This window comes from Coffea eugenioides, chromosome 1 (genome assembly GCF_003713205.1).
Source record: "Coffea eugenioides isolate CCC68of chromosome 1, Ceug_1.0, whole genome shotgun sequence".
Lineage (NCBI taxonomy): Eukaryota > Viridiplantae > Streptophyta > Magnoliopsida > Gentianales > Rubiaceae > Coffea > Coffea eugenioides.
Window position 1 is genome coordinate 2,463,687 of NC_040035.1, and position 24,002 is coordinate 2,487,688.

The window sequence follows — 24,002 nt, forward strand, 5'->3', positions numbered from 1 at the left end:
CACTTCATTTCTTAAACATGGAGAACTAAGATTAATAGCTGAACCAATTTGCACAAAAAAATGCTAGACAAATATTTACAATACTTAGAAAAGTTAACCAAAAAGTGGAAAAGTCACAAAATCTCAAATATTCACCCGAAAGATACCCTTAAAATCAACCATGTCATACTCAACACCTTAAACTGTAAACTCTTAGCAATAGAAAAATTTGAGACATCTAACCATCGTTTATCAGGAATAATCACAAATAAGTACAAAGATAGGCAAAAATTGGACAAAATTCGACTAAGTCAAACAAAAAATTCCAACAAAAATGCCTACACTTGCACTTTTTCAATAAAACACCGATATACTACTCCCCCCACACCTAGATCTTACATTATTCCCAATGTAAGCAATAAAGAATAGAATTCAAAGCAAAAAGGGATAATGAAACTTCCCTGATCATCAAAGGAGGGGTTGTGGCACAACTGTAGGTGAGAGGTACAAGACATGTAGAGCTTGATGGCAAAACTGATGAAGATGAAGGTTATGATCGGCAGCTAAAGATGTCGGGTGACTCACGATGGATGAGGAAGAATTAAATGCGATGAGCAGCGATAATCAAGAATCGACGACCCACGTTGAATAGCGCAATGGTGGTGGTAGAATTTGAGGTCCTTTGGTTGCGGTCTTGAAACACTGCGTTAGACGTGGGCACGCCTAACTGCTATAGAGTCCGCAGATCCTGAACGAAAATTCTTTCCCTCAGGCGTGACCACCTGGCGTGGGCACGTCTAATTGCTATAGAGTCCGCAGATCCTGAACGAAAATTTCTTTCCCTCAGGCGTGACCACCTGGCGTGGGCACGTCTAACTGCTATAGAGTCCGCAGATCCTGAACGAAAATTTCTTTCCCTCAGGCATGACCACCTGACGTGGGCACGTCTAACTCCCACTTTCCTGCCACCAAGCAACAAATCACTAAATGCAACTAACACTTAACAAAAACTCCAAAAACATAAGAAAATTAAAACAAAAGCCTTGGGTTGCCTCCCAAACAGCGCCTTTCTTTAATGTCTTTGGCTAGACATCGTCCTGTTTATTCATGGAGGATAAAATCGCGTAGCTCGCTTCAGTGCTTCATCTTCTATGTAATCCTGATAGCCCTCGTAAATAGAGTAATTCTTGACCACACGAGCTACGATTTTCCTTGGACTAGTAGATGGCGCCAAACAATCAAGTAATGACCTTAAGTCTTCATTCACTCCTCCATCACAAGCACTTACTGGTTTGAGATATTTTGCCATCGTGGCTCTTAACTTGTTCCTGTCATGAAACTCAAAATTTTCTGGTATAATAAAATCAATCTCACTAACAGGAATTAAAGAATAAGAGTCAGGAAAATATTGATCAAGGAATGGAGGAGATGTCACCGCATTTGGAGATTGTTCACTGGATTCATTCACTTGAACCATTTGATGTTGGGGTCTCAATTTTTTCTCTTCAACTTTCTTTTCAACTGCATCTTTAGATTCTTCTTCTTGAGACTCTTGCAGTACCATGTCATTTGTCAGAATAATTGCACTCTCATCTTCCTCATGGTCGATAATAGTCGGTGAGGGCAATTCTTCATAAACTGGAGAAATCAATTTGCTCGTTTTAAATGCCCATTCAAGCCTTACTTCTTTCATCTCTTTACTCATCCTTTGTGTCTCCTGTTGAAGTTGATGTACCTCCTGTTGAATTTGATATGTGTTAGTAGCTATTAATTCAACTATTTCTTCAAGAGACATACCTGACATGGATGACGGTTCTTGAGACTCATACTGCTGAAAATTCATTGGCCCTGTTGTATAATTATAACTGGAGTTATCCCACCATCCTTGATCATACCCGTTTGGATTAGGGTTATACCACGTTTGAGACCATGGTGAAAAATCTCCATAATTATTGAGTGGGACACTCAGATTTTCTTGATATTCGGGGCACATACCGGTTGAATGATCCCTGGCATAACAAATTTTACAGGTTGCAGCAGCCATTCTTTTTTTAATAGAGTTTATTGCCTCTAAATATGCAAACTTAGAAAAACAATCAGTCTCATTGCCTTCCCCGAAAATAAAATCCAGTATATCACCAAAATACGGAGTGTTAGAAGCCATAAACTATATAATAAAAAAAAATAAGAGAAAAATAAATAAATAAAAATAAAAACAAGATGAACTCAAAAAGAAACAAATTAATCTGACACCAGTCCCCGGCAACGGCGCCAAAAATTGACAGGTGCCGAACCTGTGCAATAATAATAAATAAATCCTAACTACCACCTGAAACAGTCAGTAATCAATTCGAGTACTGGAGCAGGGACTCTAGGTGTGCAATGGGTTACTTGATTCACCCTGTTCCCGAAGAGTTTGCTTAATCCGATGTACCTGAATTAATTATTTAACTGAATTCCCTAACTAGTAGACAGTGGTAAGCAGGGTCGTCTCCTCAGGGACTGGAGAGAAATCTATTTCTTTTCAAGTCAAGATTAATGGGGGGTTTTAGGATTAAATGCTAACTAAACAATTTAACTGCAGAAAAGTAATTAATTAAAAGAAATAATTAGGAGAGTTCTAGCCAAGGGTACACTTCAGAAATGGTTCATGCACTGATCATTGATGCAGAAATAATTCCAACATTTATTAATAGAGTGGTTATAGTTGTCTCGCACGCGCTAAACAACCAACCCTTCCTTAATTTATCGATAGCTAAGGTACGACCGTTAGCTATTTCTCTAACCCAAAAACAACCCTAGGTACGACCGTAGGATTTACTTTCTAGATTGCATTAATAATTAGAAAGGCCCAATCCTAATTAACAAACACGCTACGAGGGTTTGTTTAAACTAGATCGTATGTTTCCCTGACATAAACCCAATTACGCCAGTTGCTACTAGGATAGAGGTAACGAACAATTACGGATTCAATTACCTCTATTTAGGAAAATAGCCTATATGAATAATCAATTATTGCGCACTAATCAATCATCCACACGAGTTATAACGGTTAAAAGCAGGAAACATATGAATACCAATAAATGGAGGAAGCAATTAAAATAAATTAGATCTCACAGTAATTGTTGAACCAAATCTTCAATTGTGCCCCTTGACTAGCATTAGGAGGTTAGTTCTCCATTGAGAGTAACTCACGCAATTCCATTGAAGGAAATTGCGTCAATATTTTACAACAGAGGAACTACTCTGCGGACCAGAGCCAAGCGGCTGCCTTCTTTCTTCTTATTCCCTGCCAAGTCCTAATCACGTGAGATCCCTAGCTCCCTAGTAATCCCGCGGGATCCGGCCTCTTCCCCTCTTCAAAGTCGGCTGGCCTTTTGTAGCCTTTTCTCCCTTCAATTTCGGTCAAAGCAATATTGGAAGACAATTGCAATGGTCCCCCCTTTCCAAGGCCAACAACCGTGGCTTTTTCCTTAGTTTCCTAATGGAAATCTACCACCAAATAGAACTAGTTTCCTAAATAGCAAAATAAACCACAAAAGAAAGTATTTCAAGTTTCCTAATTCAACCATAAGACTAATAATTAGAATTCAAGTCTTCCAAATCTTCCTCTACAGCTGCCCAGAGTTTGAATCGAACTTGGAAATCGATCCCGAACGTGCCACTATCAAATTAATTGGAAGATTGCCCCTTTTTGTCACGTTTTTCTCTTTTTCCTACAATTTAGCACCATTAACCAAATATAAGTATAATCCATCAATTAACGCAATATTTGGCTGAAATCAAGGGAAGAATAATTATAGATTTAGCGACAAATAATGACTTATCAATGCACACCCAATACGGGAGTTTTATTAAAATGTCAACATTAGTATTGTCATTTTATATGGATAGGGAAGGTAAGTGTAAGTTTTAAAACTTTGAAGAAGCTCAATAAAATTGTCAAAAATCTCAGGAGAGGTTTGTAAAATTATCCGTATTTTAAAATAGATAAATTGAACATTTCACTTTAATAAATGAAAAGAAATATTAGAGAAAAGCACGCAATAATAATTATTAAAAATATTTAAAATCGAGCTAATATTAGAGAAGACTCACTCTTGTCGTTTCAAAGGAGCAAAAATGGCAGGTCGTGAAACCTCATTGGATCATTTCTTTAGAATATTATTGTTTTTTCTGGACACACTTGTTGTTGTTGGTGCAGGTGCAATAATTGAAGAGATTCTTCAAAGTTTTTCTAGTAGTAATATACTAACAATAGATTTTTTTTCCTCTATACTACTTTTCTAGTAGTTTTATTGTTAGTAATATTTTAGATGGAAATGTTAGTTGTAACTTGTACTGCACGTGCCTTCCACGATTTTTTCCAGGATTTCTTTTTTAAAAAAATAAATAAAATCAAGGATTAGACATATTTTCAGCAACCCAAGGGCCTGGCCTGGCATTAGCGTGAACTGAAGCACTAGCTGCAACAATATAATTAACTAAAACCGAGGAAGAAGCATGTGGCTCCCTTTATAAATTGGATTAAATTACATATAACCCTTTATAAATTGGGTAAATTACGTAACTCTCTTAGTGGCTCTACCATCTCTCATACCACCGGCAACCCACGGTCCCAATCTAAATTTGAAAAATAAATAAATACATCGGTTCTCACCAAAACTTTGACGAAAGCCTCCTCCCATCTGCCCGCCTCCATCTTTATAATCTGATAGCAAAAGGCATCCTAGCAAGCTACATACATACAAGGAAATCACCAATCTGATATCAACAAAGCATCCTAGCAATTAAGCCCCCATACAAGGAAAGGAAAATGGCCGACGCCGTCATTAGTGCCACTATTCAGGTTGCCTTGGAGACGGCAGCATCTCTTGCCACTGACAGGATTGGTATGTTGTGTGGCTTCAAGAAGGATGTGGCCAGCATGACTCGAACTCTTAGCTTTATCAATGCTCTCTTGGCTGATGCTGAGGAAAGGCAACAAAACCAGGACCGGGGAGTCCAAGAATGGTTGAAGAGTCTGGAGGAAGTTGCTTATGATGCTGGCAATGTGTTGGATGAGCTCAACTACGAATCTCTTCGTTGCAAGGTGGAGTCCCGGAACCAACTCAAGAGCAAGGTATGTTGCTTCTTCTCCTGCTCTAACTCCGTTGGTTTCCGTTGGAGAATGGCTTCTAAGGTCAGGGACATCAAGCTTAAGCTGAATGAGATCAATCAAGAAGCCGATGGATTGGGACTGATCGGCAGGGCAGTCATGACAGCTGCCCTCCCTGCTGCTGCTGATGCTGGAGACAGAAGAAATCGGCAGACCGACTCGGTTGCTGTTCCAATGACTGGAAGAGCCGATGATGAATCAAAGATAGTGAAGATGCTGTTGAGCCCATCTGAGAAGGTTGTCTCTTGTCTTCCCATAACTGGTATGGGAGGTCTAGGCAAAACAACTTTGGCTAAATCGATATACAACAATCACCAAATTGATGGGCACTTTCAGAAAAAGTTGTGGGTTTGCGTATCAAAAAAAGTTCCAGTAGTGGAACTTTTCAAACTCATACTGGTGCAATTGACGGGAGAAAAGGTTGAAGTGGATGATAGGAATGTCATCGTTGGAAAAATTCAGAATCAACTAGAGGGAAAAAGATATTTCCTTGTCCTTGATGATGTGTGGGATGATAATCAGGCATTGTGGGATGACTTTTTCACCACCTTGAAGGGGCTCAATCCAACTGATGGAAGCTGGTGTCTTGTCACTACTCGTATTGGTCAACTGGCAGATATTGTGTTGAAAGTTCTGAGGATGGATGATGAAGCCTATGCCTTAGGAAGGCTACCTGATGATCTTTGCTGGTCTATCCTAAAAGAAAAAGTAGTTGGAGGCGGAGAAGTACCTGATGAACTAAAAGCAATTAAAGAGAGAGTAATCAAAAGATGTGATGGTCTACCATTGGCAGCAAGTGTAATTGGAGGTCTGTTATCTTTAAAGAGAAAAGAGGAGTGGCGATCAATTTTGGAGAATAGGCTTTCAAGTTTGAGTGGAGATGAAGATCGTGTCATGCAAATACTTAAGTTGAGTTTCGATAATTTGCCATCTCCAAACATTAAGAAATGTTTTGCATATTGTTCTATATTTCCTAAGGATACTGAGATGGAAGGAGATATGCTAATCGAGCTTTGGATGGCAGAAGGTTTCCTCCAAGCAGACGTCAACAGCCAAATGATGATGGAGGAAAATGGAATTAATTATCTGAGAATTTTATTGCAGAGTTCATTGTTTGAAGAAATAATTGATGAGTCAGAAACATCAACATCTTATAAGATGCATGATCTGGTGCACGACCTTGCCGAGTTAATGTCAAAGTCTACCAAAGTCATTATTGATAGGGATACGAGTATAGTAGACAATGGTAATCAGATTCGTTACCTTGCAACAGACTTATTTGGTGGTGGAGAAGACAGAGAAAAACTTTTGGAGAGTCTATCAACTTCGCTTCATACATTGTTTGTAAAAGGTTACTTATCTGGTGATATGTTAATGAAGTTGAAGAACTTGTATGTTTTGAATTTGTCTCATACAAGAACTCGAGAGCTACCAGTCTCAATTGGCAAACTGATACATTTGTGGTACGTTAACCTTAAGTGGTCTGCAATCAGTATTTTGCCAGACTCCCTTTGCAAGCTTTATAATCTGCAGATATTGACGCTAAGTCACTCAAATGTTGACCGTCTTCCGGAGAGGATGTGCAATTTGATTAGTTTGAGACATCTCCACTATTACGCCTTTGATGAAGCATTTCAAATGCCGCTAGAGATGGGACGGCTGACTTGCCTTGGGACGCTAGAGTTCTTTAACGTGGGTCGAGAGAAGGGTCGGCGAATTGGAGAGCTTGGAAGCTTGAAGAACCTCAAAGGCAAATTGGAGATACGCAATCTGGAACTAGTAAAGGATAAGAAAGGAGCTGAGGAAGCAAAACTATCTGAAAAGGCAAATCTATTTAGGCTGGAACTTGAGTGGGCAGATGATCGAGAAGGCGACAATTACAACGACAAAAATGTGTTAGACAGCCTTCGACCCCACCCAAATTTGGAGGAGTTGGTAATTTGGAATTTTATGGGTGATCAATTTCCTCGATGGTTAATGGATTTGCCAACAACAACAACAATCCCCAAGTTAGCAACAACACTCCCCAAGTTAGCGCGTTTGGAATTTAATTGCTGCAACAGATGCAGAGAACTCCATCCCCTACAAAACTTTACGTCTCTTAAAGAGCTGGAGATTTATAAGTGATGGGTTAACGAATCTGCCCGGTGACATGCTACACTCTTGTGCCTCTCTCCAGAAGCTTGAGGTGAGTGGGTGCGACAATCTTATCTCCTTTCCGCTTGATTTGCAACAAACGCCTTCTCTCTCGGAGCTGAAATTATTGGGGTGTCCCAAACTGAAAACAAGCATGACGCCCAAAGGATTTGGTTTCCTAACCAGCTTAAGGGAGCTTGAAATTGGTCCCTTCTCAGATGATGGTGATGATCATGAAAATTCTTCAATTTACAATGAGTTTGATTGGTCTGGATTGATATCCTCCTCCTCCTCCTCTTCGTCATCCGCACTCCGTGAATTAGAATTATATGGGTTGTCACACATGGAGTCCCTGCCCCCTCAGATCCAATACTTGACCACTCTGATGTCACTATGGCTACACGACTTTGGAGGTATAAAAGCTCTGCCAGATTGGTTCGGAAACTTCGCTACTCTTGAAGCGCTGCGGTTAACTGGTTTCAAAGGGCTTCGACATTTACCCTCTGAGGATGCCATGAGAAGTCTCACCAAACTAAAACGTCTGCAGGTCCATGGTTCTCCTCTGTTAAAAGAAAGATGCACTCCTGGGAGCAGCGGCCTCGACTCCCAGTGGTCCAAAGTTTCTCACATTCAAGACCTAGACATAACCGATTAATAACCAACTTTCATCTTCAGATCAAATTCAATCATGTAAGATTGCCTCTTACCAACTTTCTTAGTTTGCTTTACAATCAATCTCCCCTTCTCTTCACCTCCCCCTCTGATTAACCTTCTCGTGAGAAAACCTAAAAAGTCTCCGTGGTTATTTTCACAGTTTTCTCTTCTCCCTTTTTATCGTCCTATTTATTATCTTTCAAAACTGCGGCATTAGCATTTCTTATTAGGTCCAAAATATTGGTGCTCTTCACTTACTCCTTACAACATAATAGTAATACTCTTGTAACTATCAATTAGAATGACCCCAAGCACCTGTTCTGTTTCGTGCTTTGATGTTTTACTGTATCTCTGTTTATATTCTGTTCTATGCTTTGTTTTTGTAGGATCGATAGAAGAATAGATTCACGAACAGAGGTCAAAATTTGAATCTTCTTCAGCACCATCTATATGGCTAGACCTCAATAACTTTTGGCCTGCGTTTCCTACAGATTGCTTATCAACGTTTAGAACAACTAGCAGTCTAGTTTTGTTTATTTTACATGCTCTGTTTCTGTGGATTTTAAGTTATTATTGCTAAAGTCATCTCACTCTGTTTAAAATTGTGAATCTAAGGGGACTGAACGTTTACCTCGTCTCTTGATAATGAACTTGCATACTTATCTGAACTATTTGACTAGTAATTGCTCCATCGGAGTCATATATGATGGTTTTCTGGCTCACTTTTCCTTGATTTTGGCTTTTTATCCATGAAGACAATGGTCAATTGAGGAGTTTTCGCAGCTGTTGGTCATCACTTTCATGTTTTGGTTCAAAAATTCTGGTAATTTTAGATATGCTTCTCTTCTTTCACTACTCAATTTTGACTTCTAACCACTTTAATAACTAATATATTACGTATGAAACAAAAGAAATCTTGCCGTCACGAAGATATTTTTGAGGTAGCCAAGGAAGGGGTGTACTGTTTGAGCAATGAAGTTGCACAAAACTTGGCGGAGTATCTTCCAACATTCAACTCTAAGCGCAATGTTTTGAAGCATTCTGGTAGTTAGTCAAATCTACCTGCTGTGACTTGCTGATCTTGATGAATCCAACTTGATAGAGGCTTTTAAGCTCTCTCTGCTTTTATGATTGTTGGTTGCTTCTTTTTTTATGGTAAGTTTCTCCTCTTGGGGCTTTAGTCACAATGACAGAAAACCTGCAATTATCTGAAAATTTCCATTAGCTTTATTCTTTGCTATTCGCCAGCTTGAGTTTGAATTTTTGTGCTTTGCAGTGATTTTAGGCCCAAAACTCAACAGGGAACCTCATCAATGACTCTTACTTACTGTCTTACTTACTGTCACATAATTTATAATGCCAATAATCTTCTTCCACTGCTTAATATTGGGTTTAATATCCAATGAATTAATTAAATCCTTTAAAAAATTGTCATGTTTAAGACCTTTTTCAAGCATCAGAGACTTGGTAGACTTTATGTCCAAATGCCATGATTTGAGATTTTAAGAGTCAAAGAGTTATAATTAACTCTACTAGTTGTATCTTGCTGTCTCAAAGAGTTTGCCTTCATGGCAATTCTGGAGCTCTCTGCCTTTCACGCTTGTGGGTTCTACTCATTATCATTATTGTTATAGAACTTCTTTTTTTTCAGTGTTTTGAACCAAAACTAACATAGTTTCTATGGCACTTCTGGTACTTGTAGACTGAGCAGAAAAATTTGATATCGTCTTACTGATTTAGGTTAGAAAAGCACAACAGAAACAAATATTGATTTGGCTTTCTGAATAATTGACTAAACAAAAATGTCATGCAATGTGAAGTCCTGAACCTGAGTTTTCTGTTTTGCAGTGACTGTAGGCTTAAAGCTCAGTTGGGGAACTAAAGTACCGCCTTCACTTTTGAAAATCCTCTCTTTCCTTCAAAGTATATCAACTGATAATTGAAGCAACAACAGAGTAGGTTCTTTAACCTTTACCGCTAATAAGCCATGCACCGCTTCATATCAATTAATGGTACTAAACAATCTTTTTGGTTAATTTCTAATGTTAAATTGGTATTGCTCACGTTCTATCACATATTATTTGCTGACGCAAAGATCAAACATGGCAAATGGAGGCTTAATTCAATACCATGTTTCTGTACTAGATCAAACATGGCAAATGAATGAGATGTTCTTGGGTTAACTGAATCATGTTTTGGATGAACTAACACTGAAACAAATGCACTAATGTGGGGCAGAATTGAGCATTTAGTTTTGTTGATCGTGTATGTCAGTTACTGTCCTTTGTACGTTGTGTTTGCTAACATCAGCACACTCTCTTTAAACTCGTGATTTCACCTGTTGAAAATGCATTGGACGTTTTAGATTCGATATCTCATGCACCAATTCTAGAAACCTTTTCTACAAGACTTTAAACCAGCAATTCTCTGCTGCACGTCTTTCTCCTGCACTTAGCAAGCAGATTTTTGTGGTCTCTCCCCTAGATGAACTTAGATTAGATTTTTATAGCTGGTATTAATTAATTTTTGGTTTTCCATTTCTGTTTATACTGTCTGAGCTTGTTCACAGAAGCCAAATTTTGTATTAAGTTGCTTCAGTTTACTATACAAATTTTGATTGCGGTTCTTGGATGACAGAATAATTGAATATTGTCTCCAGAAAAATAGTTCAGCTGCTGGTAAAAGTTGGAGACCTAATATAAGAGGTATTCCTAGCGATTCTCAGATAAATACTTTTCTGGTGTTTATCTTGAAGCCTTTTAGGAGAAAGTAATGGCTGTGGTTCTCGAGGTGAAGGGATGACATTAATTTGAATTGAAAGGGAAATGAGAAGAGGAATGTTATTTACCTCTTGTTGGTTTGGTGCTGGAGATTGAGATTAATGTAGTAAGAGATGCTTCTTGGTAGAACGGCAAAACGTTTCTCAGTTTATCCATAGTTGGAAACTAGATCTCAGGAAAGGAATTGGAGTAGGAAAATTGGTGTACTTGGAAATCTGAAACTATGAGATGATGTCAATAGTGGGCACAGAAATGTATTCCTAGTAAACAACAACATATGATATTCAAGGTATGAACGAAGACAGTTCCAATTTCCAAGCAGTTGCTGCTTGCTTGGGGGGCTTCTCTTGAATTACCTGGAAAATCAGCTGCTATATGCAGTTTACTTTTAGGCTACTGATTTGAGGTAGATCGGAGTGGAAAGACTGCTGGCACCGTGGCTCAGTCCCTATCAAGGGACCTGCATGTCATAAGGGAGTAAAATTTAGATTACAGTAATGAAGTTGCAACTTTTTCACATCATCATTTCTGCTTTGTGGTTAATATTCCTTGTTAGGGCCAAGTTACTCATCAATATGAAATAAGCACTAGGAGTTTTGTTTTGTTGATTTTATATATCTGCTTTTGTGGATGTAAGATGTGATTGCTAAAGTTATCAGCTCCCTAACTTATGTTGCTAGGGGAGTAAATAGTTGCTCCAAAGTTTAATCACCTCTTGAAGGAGCATTTATCAAGCTTCTTGAACCATTTGATTAGTGATTTGTTCGATAATCTCGTAGATGATGGGTTTCTGTCTCACTTTTCCTTGGTTGTGATTTTCTAGCCATAAAGACTTCAGGAGTTTCCAAAGCTGTTGGCTGTTAAACTGGTTTTTGGTTCTAAGAGTCCAGTAAGGTAATATATACTACTCTTCTTTTACTACTCAATTTTGACTTTTAAATACTTTGATTCTGATTACATTACAACTAAAACTTGAGAAATCTTCTCCTAATTTGGATGTTTTTTGGAGCAGCCACAGAAGATGTCTGTTCATACAATAAAGCTGCACGGACTTGTTGGAGTATCTTCTAACACAATCAAGTCTAAGCTGCAACTTTTGAAGCATATCGCCGTAGTTAGTCGAGACTGCCAAGCATAGTTGTTGGCTGCTGCTACTTGCTGCAATTATTTCATCCGCTGTGATGAAGGCTATTAAGCTCATTCTGCCACCTATACTTGTTGGTTGCTCCTCTGTTCATGGTAAGTTCTTATTTTAGTGTTTCAAATACAACAAAAACGTCATGCAACTATGTGTTGGCTTTATTCTTGACTACATGTTGTCTCAAGTTTGTTGAGTTTTTGTGTTATGCAGTGATTTTACGCTCAAAACCTTCATAGCTCTTACTTATTATCCTTGGTACATTATTAAAAGTCCTATGATCCCTTACTGAACCGGATCCTGTTTCAATCAGATCAGATGAAAACATCCAGGATGGAATTCTCTTTTGCTCTCTGCCTTGGATGGCTAAAGCCTGAGATCTTCCTTGTTGGCTTGTGATTTTAAACTGTCCAACCATTCAGCAATTTGTAGACATGTTAATGAGGTGTTCTTTTACTTCTTTTGGAGCTCAATTTGCCATATCTTCCGTACTGCTTGTAGTTCAAAGTAGCCAGTATTTTGCAGCAGAAAGATGTGGATTAGCTGAACCCTGATAGCTGCTTGCATCCTTCTTGAAGTTGTATCTTAGCTCTATAACAGGCAACATATTTTTTCTCAAGGTATTGGTGCTGTCCCCGCCAATTAATGCTGTCTTTGCCATCCACTTGCCGGAGTTGTCCCCGCCGATTAGTGCTGCTCTCAGAAGTCCCTCTTCTCTCTCTGATTCTAAGCAATTCCTTTTTCCCTTCTTCTTTCTCATTTTTTTTTTGGTTCTTTTTGAATTTTCGAGCAATGTGACTAGTTTCAGCAGTTTCTACTTAGTTCTCGGATAAGTCCCTCCCTGTTTTAATTTGGCCAGATGTCCTTTTGTCCCTGGTCGGACCAAATAGGGCACAGAAAAAGTGTTGTTATCCCAGTATTGGAAGTTTCAGGTCTATTGCCTGTTATTCTGTGACGTTGTAGCTGGCTCTGAATTAGTTTATAATGCAAATTTTGTTCCACACTGATCATATTGCTGTGCCTTCTTTTGGATGTGTAGTCCTCCCTTTCATTTCTATTGCTTGACTGCAACAATTGCTGTCATTTTTCAAACCTCAGATATTTGGCTATTCGTGTTGAAGGGTATGATTAGTTAGTTGATCATCTTTATAATCTCTCTGTCTCTTTGGCATTTAGGAATGGCTCTGCTCTTCACTCTTCACTATCCTCTCTGTTAATTTAATGAAACTCAGGTTTGTATGGCATTAATCACAGCTTGTCATGCCTTATTTGTTGGATTCACTATTTCATTTGAAGCATATTGACTTCTTGTGTCAAATAACCAAATATACAAGGATTTTCTTAAGCAATCAAGAATCATCATATCTGATTCTTATCAGTACATGTTGCAATCCAGTTTCCTTCATCATATTTCTATGGATTGAAATGGTAGCCATTTTCGATTCAAGGCATTACATGCAGCCAATTGCAACCAATTTCTGGCCAATTTACGTGATCAGATTGGCAATCTTGATTCTTAAGATGACAATCCATGTTATATACATATAATTCTGTATAGTATAATAGAACCAAATGAGAAGCAAAATAAGTAATTCTAGCAAAAAATGGGGCATTTGACAAAGCCCAGCGCGGTACATTACAAAAAGCAAACTTAGTGAAATCTTTTTATTTTGTTTCTCCGGAACTAGAAAAATGAGATGAATAATGTAGCCAAAATCACAGCATCATTGTCAATTTCCCTTTTTTTTTTCTTTAACATTCTAATTGTTAAGGACAATACTTTCTTGTGCTTCTTGGGTCAGACCATTATTTTTTTGAGATTTTTGGCACAATAGAAGGCCCCAGCAGTTTTAAGGTTTCTCAATCAGAGTAGAGGCCTCGGCAAGGCATTAAGTAGGAAAGGTGAACTGGAAATTTAGTGCCATACATGCCATGCAATTTAGGTGCTGACACAATAGACGTGTATACACTGAGATATTAAATGCAGACAAAATTAACCTAATGCAAAATTAACACAAAAGCACAATACATGTTTCATTCATTGAAAGTTTTGCGTGCTAATCAATTCTATTCATCCAATTTCAAATTTACCTAATGTAAAATATAGATTGCAATCAATTGCAAGAAGTACTCACCACACTTATCATTGTTATCACCTTTGTTTTTTTACCCTGTCACTATTATCATTAGATAAATATATGAAAAAAACAATTTATACTTATTCCATCACTTTTTTTTTAATTTTACCGGCCACCATTCTGTCTCATATACATTATATAAAAATACAAAAAGTATTATATTATTAATCTAATTTTTTTATTTAACTAATCCTCGATTCGATCACACTTTTATTTGAGTAAAATGATACCGTTCCCGCTTTCGGATCATTCATGTATATTTTTTTTTCTAGGTTTCCAATTAGACTGCACTAAATTAATAAATGTTTCTTCTTTTCACAAATGTATCATAGCTAGAGGTGGCAAAATGGGCGGGATGGGCGGGATTTGCTTGGGTTTGATATGGAACCGAGTCATATGGGTTTGGGCCCAACCTTACCCATATGTGTTTTGGGACTAACTTGGGCGGGATCAATCCCGCCCAATACCCAAATCCATTTTCTACATATTTTTTTTCCTTTAATTCATTTTTTATTTTTATATAATTTTAATATTTTTGATTTATTAAATTTCTTTTAGTTTTATTAAATAAACATGCAAGTGCTTTATACTCAAGATTTCCACCAAAAATTGGATTAACAAATAAAGGAAAAGATAGATATACAGCCATATTCCAACATATATCAAGATGGCCAAGGTCCTTAGGATGTTGAATATTTATCCTTATCATTGTCCAAGGATGACAGGTCTAAACTAATTGAAATGCTGGAAATTCTTGTGGATAATGACTAGGAAGACTACTAGATTATATTCGCTGGTATGACTATAAAAATTGTTAAAGATAATTTTTGAATCTAAGATTCCGTTTGGATTGACTTTTTTTTCAAAAAATAAGTTTTTCAAATACAATGTTACAGTAATATACAATAACTCAAGAAACATCCCATCCATATTAATATATCAAATATTTCAAAAAAATTTTATAGTAAAAATTTTTCATATACACTGCTACAATAAAATATTTCAAAAACACCTACCAAAAACAGCTAATCCAAACGGAGCCCTTGCCATTTGAGCCCAATGGGTACCCAAGTATTTCCCATCCTTTCCCATTCATTAATGGGTATAGTTGGGATGTGTCCCAACTTAAACCCAATACCAAATTATAATACTCATCCCGCCCAAAGTTCCTTTGGGCATGGATAGCCCATTGGGACTTGGGACAAATTGCCAGCTCTAATCATAGCTTTTATGATTGCATTGCAACTAACATATTTTTTCCTCAACATATCATTTGTTTACCCTGAATTGGTTTACAAATCTCCCACTTTAACGTAAAACTTGTCGTAGTAACCTTAGATGTACCCTTCTGTTTGCTAGTGCACCAAACCATTTTGTGACTCCTATACATGCGCAACATTAATTTGAATTAGAAGAAACTGCTTAATTTGTATTATCTAAACAATTATTTTGGACCTTTCATTGTTCAGCACAGTTTCTCATCCTTCTTGAGTGGAATTTTCCACGATCAGGGGCCCCAGGCATGTGGAATGTGGATCAAAAGCAGATGTAGAATCCCTGCAATGACTATGTTTTATTTTCAACTGAAAATGCCAAGCAATTTCCGTTGCAAAAGCATCCCATCCAGTTTGTCAAAGAAGCGCTGCACCAAAAAATCCTCATAACTCTTGTCACTTCCGTTTGAGTCAAAGCAGTTCCTTGCTGCTTCTAGCTACAGCTAATACCTTCCACTGCAAAAGAGTATTCTTATCTGAAGACTGTACCCAAGGAACAAGAAGAATGGCTGATGTACTTATAGCTTCCACAATAGAGGTAGCATTGAAGAAGACACTTTCCCTTGCCAATGAAAGGATTGGCAAGTTATTCCAATTCAAGGAGGATTTGGAGACCCTCAAAGGATCTGTTGCTATGATCCAAGCTGTCTTGGCTGATGCAGAGGAAAAGCAAACGCATGACCAGGCCGTGCGACTGTGGCTCCAGAGGCTAGAAGCCGTGGCGTTTGATGCCGAGAATTTGTTGGACGAGCTGAATTATGAAGCTCTTCGTCGCCATCTCGTGGGCAAGGTGCGCTCCTTCATCCTGTCCTCTGACATTAATATTGTTTTCCGACGGAGAATGGCCTCTAAGATCAGGGACATCAACAAAAAGTTGAATAAGATCAATAAAGAAGCCAATGATTTTGGACTGATCAGATTCCAAAGAGCAAGTTTCCCCCCTTCTACTACTGCTAAAGTCACACTAAATAGAGAGACGGATTCTATTGCTGGCCATTATATTGTAGGAAGAGCTAAGGATGAAACAAGGCTGGTGGAGACCTTGCTAAGCTTGTCAGAAAAAGCCGTTTCTGTAATTCCCATCCTTGGGATGGGCGGATTGGGAAAGACTACTTTAGCTCAATCTGTATACAAAAATAGTCACGTTCATAGCCATTTTGAGAAAAAAATTTGGGTTTGTGTGTCCGACAACTTTGACGTGACCAGGCTTTTGAAAATGATTTTAGAATCACTCACGAGAAGAAATGTTGAAATGACCAGTAGGGATGTCATCGTCCAGGAAATTCGAGAACAACTTGTGGGAAAATTTTTTTTTCTTGTTCTTGATGATGTCTGGACCGAAAATCTTACCTTGTGGGATGATTTTTTTGGTTCATTACTGGGACTAAATGCAACTAATGGAAATTGGTGTGTTGTGACTACTCGTAAACAACAAACTGCATCCATTGTGGCCACACATGATCCTTATGTGCTAGGAAAGCTATCTGATGATGATTGTTGGTCTATCCTAACAAAGAAAGCCATTGCAGGTGGAGAAATTCCCAAACAATTGCATGTCATGAAAAAGGAAATTGTAAAAAAATGTGGTGGTCTACCACTGGCTGCAAGTGTAATGGGAGGTTTATTGCGCATGAAGAGAAAAGAGGAGTGGCAATTGGTTTTGAAGAATAAGCTTTCAAATTTCAGTGGAGATGAAGATGGTGTCATGGAAATACTTAAATTGAGTTTTGATTGTTTACCATCTCCATCCATTAAGAAATGTTTTGCATATTGTTCTATATTTCCTAAGGATACTATGATGAAAGGAGATATGCTAATCGAACTTTGGATGGCAGAAGGTTTGCTCCAAGCAGATGTCAACAACCAAATAATGATGGAGGAAATTGGAATGAATTGTTTGAGAATTTTATTACAGAGTTCGTTGTTTGAAGAAACCAAAAGTTATCAGGAAACACATTATTATAAGATGCATGATCTAGTGCACGACCTCGCAGAGTCAATGTCAAAGTCTACTAAAGTTATTAACAATATTCGTTACCTTGCAGTAGATTTATCTGGTGGCAGAGAAGACAGAGAAAAACTTTTGGAGAGGCTATCAACTTCGCTTCGTACATTGTTTGTAAAGGGTGACCTATCTGGTGATATGTTAATGAAGTTGAAGAACTTGTATGTTTTGAATTTGTCTCATGCAACGACTCAAGAGCTACCGATCACTATTGGCAAATTGACACATTTGCGATATGTTAACCTTTCGAGTTCTAGAATTCGTATTTTGCCGGACTCCCTTTGCAAGCTTTATAATTTGCAGACATTGGCACTAGATAGCATGTATGTCAAAGATCTTCCGAAGGGGATGTGCAATTTGATTAGCTTGAGACATCTCTACTTTTACACCTTTGATGAAAAATTTCAAATGCCACTAGAGATGGGACGACTATCTTGCCTTCAGACACTAGAGTTCTTTAATGTGGGTCGAGAAAAGGGTCGACAAATTGAAGAGCTTGGATGCTTGAAAAACCTCAAAGGCAGTTTAAGTGTACGCAATCTTCAACTAATAAAGGATAGGAAAGCAGCTGAGGAAGCAAATCTATTTGGAAAGGCAAATCTATTTAGGCTGGTACTTGTGTGGGCCTTGGCTTGGGATCGAGAAGGTGACAACTACAACTACGACAAAGATGTGTTAGATGGCCTTAGGCCTCATCCAAATTTGGAGGAGTTGGTAATTCAGCGTTTTATGGGTGATCAATTTCCTCGATGGTCAATGGATTTGCCAATAACACTTCCCAAGTTAGTGCGTTTGGAGTTTTATTATTGCCACAGATGCAGAGAACTCATTCCTTTGCAAAACTTTACGTCTCTTAAAGAGCTGGTGATTTGGTTTTGCCGTGGATTAACGAATCTACCCAGTGACATGCTACAGTCTTGTATCTCTCTCCAAAAGCTTCAGGTGGCTTATTGCGACAAGCTTATCTCGTTTCCGCTTGATTTGCAACAAACGCCTTCTCTTTTGGAGTTAGAATTATACGCGTGTCCCAAACTGAAAACAAGTATGACGCCCAAAGGATTTGGTTTCCTAACCAGCTTAAATCGTCTTGAAATTGGTCCCTTCTCAGATGATGATGACCATGAAAATTCTTCAATTTACAATGAATTTGATTGGTGTGGATTGATATCCTTCTCCTCTTTGTCATCCATACTATGTGACCTAGAATTATTTGGTTTGCTACACATGGAGTCCCTACCACATCAAATCCAATACTTGACCACTCTCACATCACTTCGGCTACATGACTTTGGAGGTATAAAAGCTCTGCCAGATTGGTTCAGAAACTTTGCTGCTCTTGAATACCTATGTTTATTTGGTTTCAAAGAGCTTCGACATTTACCCTCTGAGGATGCCATGAGAAGTCTCACCAAACTAAAAGTTCTACTGGTTTATGGTTCTCCTCTGTTAAAAGAAAGGTGCACTCCTGAGAGCAGCGGCCTCGACTCCCAGTGGTCCAAAATTTCTCATATTCAACTCCTATTAATAAGCGATTAACAGTTCATCTTCAGATCAAATTCAATCATGTAAGATTGCTTGCTACCTACGCATAAGACATCTTTGCCTTCTCTTCACTTCCCACTCTAATCAACCTTCTTGATAAGTGTATTATACATTCTTTTAAGTAGTATTATGTGCTTATTGTTTGGTATAATTTATTGTTTTTACGGTGTAACTTGCTCTCTAAGTCTCTAACTTTTGCAAGATTCATTTAGGAAGTTGAATGTGCAAATGTGGTTATATTGGTAGGATTTGAGGAGAATTATCAATATTGGATCGAGGCGAATTCATTTGAATTCATTAGTGCCTGATTCAATGATGATTTGGAATTAGAAGAGCATCAAATGCAAGTATTATTGGTTCATTGCATGAACAAACATTGGGACATCTTGCTTATGATCTTAGTGAATTGGATAGAAAGACACAAGAAAACGTAACAAAAGAGAAAACACAGGCTTTGAATACACGAGTTGAGGTCACGTATTCCAAGCCTGCTTATTCTCCCCTATTTTTTTGTAACTTGTTTTGCAACTTGCCCTATTTTCACACTTCTTTTCTGCTCAATTCTAGCACAGAATTTAGGCTACACATGCTCAAGAAACTCTAGAAAAGTGCAAAAGAAACTTTATGTCATATTAGTTAGCATTTTTTGACTCTCTTGAACACTATATATTTAAGAATCACTAAAGAGAGAAAGAAGAGAAAAGGAGGGACAAGAAACACCGCAAGGAGAAGACGTGATGTGTATTTAGCACTATATATGAAAGAATCATTTAGCACTTTTCCACAGTGATGTGATGCGCAAGGAGAAGACTCGCCGACCTCTTGTTGCATTTTTTTTGCTTTCATATTTCCTTGTAGTTTTATTTTAACTCTTTTTATTGTACAAGTTTAACTTGAACTTCTCATCTTGCATTTGGGACTTGTGGCAGTTTTCATAGATGGTTGTAGATTCGTCGATGGCTCATGATTCAAGATTGAGCTGGATCTCAGCCATTGAATTGGGGAGTAACTTGTTTTTACTTTTTTTTCTTTGCTTTCCCTACACATTGAGGAAAATGTGTATGTTAAGTGTGGGGGAGGAAATGCTGTTAAGTAGGAGTTACTTTGGTGCTTATATGGTAAATGCTTGGATATGATATTAGAAATTTGCCTTGTGCTTAAAATTGTTGATTTTTGGGTTTGCTAACAGAAAGTTTCATCCAGTTTTAAAGGAAAACTCTATCAAAATTTTTTCAAAATCTTGTCCAAATTTCAAAATTTGCCCCAAGTCTTTCATAAATTGTTCATTTGAATCCACAAGTGGATGAAGTTCATGTCCCTTTTGTTTCAAAATTCTCCTATACAAGTGAGATGATTTTAGTAATTGGACAATTCAATTCTCACTTGATTTGGAAGCAATTATCATATGACTAGAATTATTGCATGTGAGAAAGTATATCTTGTAAAATAGAGAAAATTATGCCTACATTTTGCATAGTAAATAAAATCTCTCATCTTACTTATTTTTAAAGTAATTGATTTATATAGTTGCTAGAATATTTTTCTTCCAAATGTGACCTTATTGAGGGATTTTATGTTCAAAAAAATTCAATAAATTCTTGTACTGAGTAACCCAGAGTTTTCATCTACATATATCGACTTTTGCATCCAAAGATATTGGAATTGGGAGTAATAAGTGAAGTGTTGAGTAACTGGAGATTTTTATCTAAAAATGTCAATCTTCACCTCAAAAGGCATTTTCACAATTTTAAGAGTAAATAAAAGAAAAAAGAAAGTGAATAGTTCCCTCTTAAGTTTGTGAAGCTAAACATCTCATTTAGAAGGAAGAAAATCTCCAAGGTAACTATATATGTTAGTTATTTGTGAAATTAGGTAAGATAGAGAGATTAAATTTGTTTGGTTGAATTTTGGGTGTAATTATCTCTCTTTTACGTGATATGATGAGTATTACAGGTAATAGGAAAAAATTGCATAATCAAAGCTTGCCAAAGTTAAGAGAGATTGAGTTTCAAGTTCACTTGATTCATTTCACTTCTTAAATTATTGCTGGTTTGTATTTCTTATTGCTCGAGGACAAGCAATGATTTAAGAGTGGGGGAATTATATGAAAAAAGCTAAAAAGTTCCCGTGGTTATTCTTCACAATTTTCTCTTCTTCCTTTTTCTCGTCCTATTTATTATCTTTCAAAGCTGCGGCATTAGCATTTCTTGTCAAGTTCAAAATACCGTGCTTCTCATTTACTCCTAACAACATAATACTCTTGTAACCGTCGATTAACATGAAACCAAGCACCTATCCTGTTCTGTGCTTTGATGTATTACTATAACTCTGTTAATATTCTGTTCCACACTTTGTTTTTGTAGGATTGACAGAACAATAGCTTCACGAAATTATCTAAATTGTTTTGTTAGATCTCTTGTTTACTACATAATGTCTGAGCTTGAATTTTCTATTTTGCAGTGATCTTAGGCTCAAGGTTTAAGTGGAAATCTCCATTGGCCATTAATTACTCATTGAATTGCAAGGCCAGTAGCTTGGACAAAAATATTTATGATGGCAATTTTTCTTTCGTATCGGTGCCTTATATAGCCAACACTTGATATCCTTGTTGTCGGAGCTTGCACATTGTCTATCTGCCTTTTCAGTCACGAGGTCCAGGAGTAAGAATTTACCTGCTATATTACTATAAATTTGCTTAATTTTTTCCCTGGCTTTTTGTCTTTGAAACTAGTTGTACCTCAATTGCAGAAAGTTTTCTGTCTGTGTTTTGATTGCTCAATGACTGTCAGCTGGCCTGTACAATCTACTGGGAAAAAATTTCTTGCCCCAGCTTATCAGATGTTTTTGAAGAGCCATCATTACCAGGACTTTTTGATGATCTTTATTGGCAGTTTGATGACCATTACTAGAGAAATAGATTGACCATTAAGAGGTTTTGCAAACTTTCGAGTGTTATCGCAAGGTTAGCATATCTAAGTCAAAAAAATATACATACATTGTATCGAGTCCTAGTACCTGCTCATTATCTTTAGGGTAAAAGTGGCAAAAGAAACTCACTTTTGTAAGATTCCCATCACAAGAAAATGTAATAGAACTTCCTGTTCTTTCATAGTTATAATGCAGGAACAAGCTTTCTCGAGATTTTAAATATGAGGGCTTTCATCAAACTTAGGCATACACACCACCATTTACTGTGAAAATTTTATTTTCTTATTGATTTGTTTAAAAAAAGGAAAAAGATAATGCATTATATTCATGGAGTAAATCCTCAAATGAATGTATGTCAAAGCAAAAAAAATTGTGAACTAGCAACCGCAGACAAAGATTTTAGACTTCTTAATTTATAGCTTCTTTTGTTTCTATAGGAGAACTTACTCTAATGAAACTTTTATGAAGATTTCTATTTGTTACCTTTTGTGAGGTGATATAGATGGTAACTAAAATGATTAAGTTGCAAAGTTTAGGAGGATCTGCTTCCAAGGATGTTGTCTAGCAGTGCAATAGCTTGAATTTGAGAGGATTCCATTGTGCACCTTTAGACCAGCAATTCTTGCCGCACTCCTTTCTTCAATGCTTCCCAAGATGATTTTTGTGGTCTCTTGCTTAGATGAACATAGGTTAGAATTGTGAAGCTTCTTCAGCACCGTATATATTGCCGGAACTCAATAATTTTTTGCCTGCACGTCCTACAAATAGCCCATCGACATATAATAACAACTAGCGGTCTAGTTTTGTTGATTTTCCATATTTGCTTCTGTGGATTGTAAGATATTATTGCTAAAGTCAGCCCACTCTCTTTAAACTTGTGATTCTAAGGGGATGAAATGGTTTCTCTGTAACTTTTACCTCTCAAAAATGCATTTAGATACTTCTCTGAACCATTTGATTAGTAATAGCTCTGGGTCTCAAAATAATGGTTTTTTTGACTCACTTTTTCTCGGTTATGATTTTCTAGCCATGAAGACAATGGTCAATCAAGGGGTTTTCGCATCATCGCTTTGGTGTTTTGGTTCAAATTTCTGGTAATTTAAGATACGCTTCTCTTTTTTCACTACTCAATTTTGACTTTTAATCGCTTTGATTTTTAATATGCTACATGTAAAACAAAAGAAATCTTGTCATTGCGAAGATATTGCTGAGGTAGCCGAGGAAGATGTTCATGCAATGAAGTTGCACAAAACTTGGTACTTGGTGGAGTATCTTCCAACATGGTCAAGTTTAAGCAGGATGTTTTGAAGCATTTCAAAAGTTAGTCAAGTCTACTTGTTGCAACTTGCTGCTCTTAGTGAATCCACCTAGATAAAGGCTCTTAAGCTCTCCCTGCCTTTTGTGACTGTGAGTTGCTATTTTTTTATGGTAAGTTTATTCTTTTGGCGGACTGGTTACAATGACAAAAAACTTGCAATGATCTGAAAATTTCGATTAGCTTTATTCTTTGCTATATGCCATCTTGACTTTGAGTTTTTGTGCTTTGCAGTGATATTAGGACCAAAACTGAAGGGGGAACCCCGCTGATGGCTCTTACATACTGTGCTTACTTTTTGAAAGTCCTACGATTCCTTGCTGAACAAGATCCTACTTCAGTTGGATAGTAACATCTAGCATGCATTCTCTTTTGCACTGTGCCTCAGATGGCCAAAGGCTGAGATTCCCCCTGTGGTTATGGTGCCTTTAAACTGTCCAAATGATTCAGCAATTTGTAGTCACAATAATGAGGTGCCGATTTTCTTGTAACTCAATTAGCTATCTCTGGCATACTGAAGTTAGAACTAGCTGGTGTTTTGGTTGCAGTTATATGTGGATTCTGTTGTGACTTAATGGCCTTTCATTTCCTGAGTTCCACCACATAAATTGCTTTGCATGTGCCATGAATTGCCCATCATTATTTTCAAGTTTACGAGTTGTAATGACTTACTTTGCAGTTGGAACCAAACTACTATGATTTTTATACGAATAATTGTAAGTAAGACTTAGTACAAAAGTAAGGCTTATTCATTTAGTTTCAAAACAAACAACACACGGATTTTGTTCTGTTGTGAGATTTGACAGTACAAAAGTATGGTGAAATTATCTGAACTTTGTCATCAGCTTTCTTCTTCACCACATATTGCCTCAGTTTGAGTTTTCTGTTTTACCGTGGTCTCAGTGTTAATGATCAACTGGACTCTACAATTGATCTTACTTACCGATTGAAATAC

At 37.3% G+C, this 24,002-nt stretch overlaps 3 protein-coding genes and 1 long non-coding RNA gene across 9 annotated transcripts; all 4 read left to right on the forward strand.

Moving 5' to 3' along the window:
* The first annotated feature begins 4,795 nt into the window (after positions 1–4,795).
* On the forward strand, positions 4,796–7,264 carry LOC113760621 (putative disease resistance protein RGA3). The gene has a single exon (XM_027303277.1). The coding sequence runs from the start codon at positions 4,796–4,798 to the stop codon at positions 7,262–7,264; it is 2,469 nt and encodes an 822-aa protein (XP_027159078.1).
* LOC113776939 lies at positions 6,790–8,832 on the forward strand. Of its 2 annotated transcripts, none has more exons than XM_027321995.1 (2): positions 6,790–7,963; positions 8,683–8,832. In XM_027321995.1, the coding sequence occupies exon 1, from the start codon at positions 7,290–7,292 to the stop codon at positions 7,926–7,928; it is 639 nt and encodes a 212-aa protein (XP_027177796.1). In that variant the 5' UTR covers positions 6,790–7,289; the 3' UTR covers positions 7,929–7,963; positions 8,683–8,832. The 2 variants fall into 2 exon arrangements, with proteins under 2 accessions (XP_027177796.1, XP_027177800.1); XM_027321999.1 differs by lacking the exon at positions 8,683–8,832 and adding an exon at positions 8,314–8,337.
* Positions 8,833–11,141: 2,309 nt separating this feature from the next.
* On the forward strand, positions 11,142–12,464 carry LOC113776953. Its single transcript, XR_003469137.1, has 3 exons — positions 11,142–11,601; positions 11,720–11,946; positions 12,159–12,464. It is a non-coding gene; the product is annotated as an uncharacterized LOC113776953 (long non-coding RNA).
* Positions 12,465–15,483: 3,019 nt separating this feature from the next.
* Positions 15,484–23,709, forward strand: LOC113768361 (putative disease resistance protein RGA1). 5 transcript variants are annotated; one of them, XR_003468078.1, is made up of 6 exons: positions 15,484–18,827; positions 21,265–21,464; positions 21,553–21,766; positions 22,760–22,826; positions 22,934–23,160; positions 23,282–23,709. XR_003468078.1 is itself a non-coding variant. In XM_027312879.1 (2 exons), exon 1 carries the CDS (start codon positions 15,763–15,765, stop codon positions 18,796–18,798), a length of 3,036 nt encoding a protein of 1,011 aa, XP_027168680.1. In that variant the 5' UTR covers positions 15,484–15,762; the 3' UTR covers positions 18,799–18,827; positions 19,734–20,248. The 5 variants fall into 5 exon arrangements, 1 of the variants encoding a protein (XP_027168680.1); XR_003468070.1 differs by lacking the exon at positions 21,553–21,766 and having other exon boundaries at positions 22,915–23,160; XR_003468068.1 differs by lacking the exon at positions 21,553–21,766.
* Positions 23,710–24,002: the final 293 nt, after the last annotated feature.